A 3,488-nucleotide genomic window follows, 5' to 3' on the forward strand; every position below is an offset into this window, starting at 1 on the left:
TCTCCTAACGGCAGTCTTCCTCTCTCCACCTCTCGTCTGGCAGGAGATCGTGGCGATGGTGGCGGCGGAGCTGGCGCTGCAGAGTGGTCTGGAGGCGGTGGCTCAGTCGGTGGTGGAGCGAATCAAACGTCTCCATCACGACGTGTACGTGTCCGGCCGACAGAGGGCCACTTACTGCAGCCGACACGAGGACATGACGCTGCTGATCCGAACGTTCAACTACCCGCTGGCAGAGGGAGGAGCCACCCCCACTCAGGGTAGGGAAACGCTACCCCACATTTACCCCTAACCAGTTGATCGTCTCTTAATGATTGCACCCTTTCCACACCTCCTTCCCTCAGGCGGCCGCATCTACCCGGTGTCGGTGCCCTACTCCAACAGTCAGAGCACCAGTAAAACCAGCGTCACCCTTTCACTGGTCATGCCCTCCCAGAATACTCTCACCAATGGCACCAACACCGCCTCTACGCTGGAGGAGGGCACCCCCACTCCTGGGTAAGCTTGTTTTTCCTTCCTGGTTCCCTCCTACCCCTAGAGCCTCACTCCATTGCATGTTGTAAATCAGCCTCATTTGTTCTGGCATGGCATGTTGCATAAAATAGCGCCGCAGACATTAATGCCATAAATCTCATCATATAAATACATTTCTCGCAATAATCCAGCTCTAGAAAGGGGGCTGTTTTGCTTTGAGTGTCCGGAGCCAGACGGGAGATTCATGTGATTGGTTGTCGGTCGCGTTAACCCCAAGCGCCAGATGCGCCCTCCGGCAAGCGTTAACAGAACCGTGTGAATGTTGCGTTATGGGTAATCTCCCCTAAAACAGAAGCTAGTTTATAGAGAAGCACTAAGTGACTGGGAAGATCTGGGTCAAAATATGAGCTGTTTTTATGGGCTAGCTTGAAACCCATTGGTAGGAAGTCTATATAAAGAGTCACATCATCAAGTCTATTTTCAATTTATCTCAAATAAAACCCGTCCCGTCAACAGACTGCCTTAAAAAATAAAGGAAATACATTATTAAGCTGTAATTCTGACCACAAAGAACTTCCCTCAGCTTGAAAAAGTCTAAACGCTATTCATAAACCAACCAGAGTATTCCTGTCCGTCTCGTGCCAGTGTTTTTCAGCGGACGTTATGACCGCAGAGATTTCAATTTATCAAACTGCAACAGAAACACTGCAATGACGCTGAGTACCGCCCAACTCCAAATCCCACCCTACACACCCCCACTCCGTGTGTAGGGACACAGCTGAGGGCGTAGGGTGCAGGGGTAATGTGTACGTTGTGGGGGTAGGGTGCAAAATTAGGGTGTAAGGGTGGGGTAGGGTGCTGAAGTAGGGTGTCCAGCAGTGGCTCAGTCAGTAGGGGCTTGGACTGGGAATCATAGGGTCGCCGGTTCAAGTCCCGAACAGACTTGAAATATGGAAAGTGGACTGCTACTTGGAGAGGTCCCAGTTCACCTCCTAGGCCCTGCTGTGGTGCCCTTGAGCAAGGCACCGGACACCTCCAATCCCCCCTCCCCATTGCTCCCCGGGTGCTGCACAATAGTGCTCCTAGTACTAGGATGGGTTAAATGCAGAGGACACATTCTCTTGCATTCTGTTCAGAGAGGCATTAAGGAGTCATGAAGCTGCAGGAGCTCTGAGGGGCTGCATGTTGGCCCTTCGTCTGCACGGATCACTTCTGTTCCTCCTCTTCTTCTGACGGCTATCTCTCCGGCCCGTCGCTATCCGACTCACATCTGTTTCTCTTCCTCTCCGTCCTCTCCTCTCTGTTACCCTCTACAATTTCCTGCCCGGTTTCTTTTCCATTTTCCCTCCGGTATCCTCTCTTTTGTGTTCCTTTCTCCTCAACTTTGTTTTTGCCGCCACTGTTTGGTCTTTATGTTTTCCTTCTCTCTGTAACTCCGTTTTTCTTTTCCAACCCTTCCTTACCATTTCCCGTCTCCACGTCTTCTTCCTCCGTTGTTATATCTTCTCCTCTCTGTGTTTCCGGTTCTCCCTCCGTCTTCCTCTCTGCTCCTCCTCCAGCTCGTTTCACCCTCCCACCAACCACTCCTCCGTGGACATCCTGCAGCCTATAATTGAACTCCCTTTCTCCCCTGTGTCCCCTCTCCCCATCTCCACCTCCCTGTTCTCTCTCTCCACCTCCCCTCCTCCCCCTCGCTCCATGCCTCTCTCCACCTCCCTCTTCTCCTTGCCCACCTCTCCCCCCCCCACCTTCCTCACAGCAGTCAGAGCCCCACAGCCACCCTGCAGTCCACCAACACCCAGACCCAGAGCTCCAGCTCCAGCTCCGGAGACGGCAGCCTCTTCCGGCAGAGAGGGAGTCAGGCGGCTCAGCCCGACGAGACGGGGAGGGTCCCGCCGTACGTCGACTTCACCCAGTTCTACCGGCTGTGGGGGAGCGACCACAGCGAGGGAGGACTGGGACCCCAGTGAGGAGGAGGAGGAGACATGGATTGTAAAACAGACTATGATTTTAAAGATAGGGTTGGGATGAGCGACGAAATGCTTTTAATGTCTAAAAAATAAGAGCTTTTCATTCTGGCCCCAAACGGACAGCTGCAGGGATGTGGTCGTCCTTCGTTGTCTCATTAGGACATTTATTTTAGGCTTCTAACCAAAAAACACATCCAGAAAACCATTGACTTTGTGATTAACGAACCGACATGATAAGATGCTGACTCACTTCCAGGCTTTGGGACTCATTCCTGCACCGCTCCATCAGTTACCAACATGCATTTTAGACATTTTTGGACCATTTTAGGAGATTTCATGTGTAGATCCGGTTGATGCCCGGAGCCGTCACTGGTTGAGCAGTGAGGAGGACTCGGAGGACTCGAGAGAACCAGATGCAAAGACTTGGCTTTCTGGCCCATGGATTGAGGTGCATTGGGACACATGGAGGAAGGTGTCGCTATATCAAACCAGTGGGCCAATAATCAGCATCAGACTGGGAAGAACTGGTGTCTAAAAGATGTTTCTAGATGCTGGTTTTGAGTGATTGTTAATTGTTGTTTATGTACTCCAGATTGTAATCAGATTACACAATGTAAGGCCTTATAAGGACTCGACGGATGTGTTTTCAAAAGGGCTTTTTCTTTTGTAATGAAAGATAGCCTCGTCGTTATGGTAACCTTCGGTCTGAGGAGGGGTCACCTGTATGTTTTAATAATAGTTTTATCCTGAATGACGGAGAGAAGTGTCTCTTTAATTGTGTATCGCATTAAAGAAGAGTCATGCCTGGAGCTTCTTGTAATGAACGTGTGTTTGATTGTTTATAATGTATATAATCAATGCTCTGCAGAAACGACCAACACCAGTATGAGCCTCTTTCTCCAATACATGTTGTGTGTACCGACTTAAACCCCCCCTTTCTAATCTGATGGTAAAGAGGGAGGGGGTTGAACTGCTACATACATCAGATCTGGTACTTAAAAGTAGAAGTACTCAGATCTTGTAATTGAGTAGAAGTACTCAGGTCTT

At 50.1% G+C, this 3,488-nt stretch overlaps 1 protein-coding gene across 2 annotated transcripts in view; it reads left to right on the forward strand.

The window, feature by feature from the left end:
• Positions 1–3,250, forward strand: part of tab1 (TGF-beta activated kinase 1/MAP3K7 binding protein 1) — a 15,332-nt gene extending 12,082 nt beyond the window's left edge. Inside the window, exons 9-11 of one of the 2 annotated variants that reach the window (XM_063880809.1) lie at positions 44–257; positions 342–495; positions 2,231–3,250. In XM_063880809.1, coding sequence (XP_063736879.1) covers positions 44–257; positions 342–495; positions 2,231–2,441 — 579 coding nt within the window. In that variant the 3' untranslated portion in view covers positions 2,442–3,250. The remainder of the gene's footprint in view (positions 1–43; positions 258–341; positions 496–2,230) is intronic. The other variant, XM_063880810.1, reaches the window with a different exon arrangement.
• Positions 3,251–3,488: the final 238 nt, after the last annotated feature.

This window comes from Eleginops maclovinus, chromosome 4 (genome assembly GCF_036324505.1).
Source record: "Eleginops maclovinus isolate JMC-PN-2008 ecotype Puerto Natales chromosome 4, JC_Emac_rtc_rv5, whole genome shotgun sequence".
In the NCBI taxonomy this organism is placed as follows: Eukaryota; Metazoa; Chordata; class Actinopteri; order Perciformes; family Eleginopidae; genus Eleginops; species Eleginops maclovinus.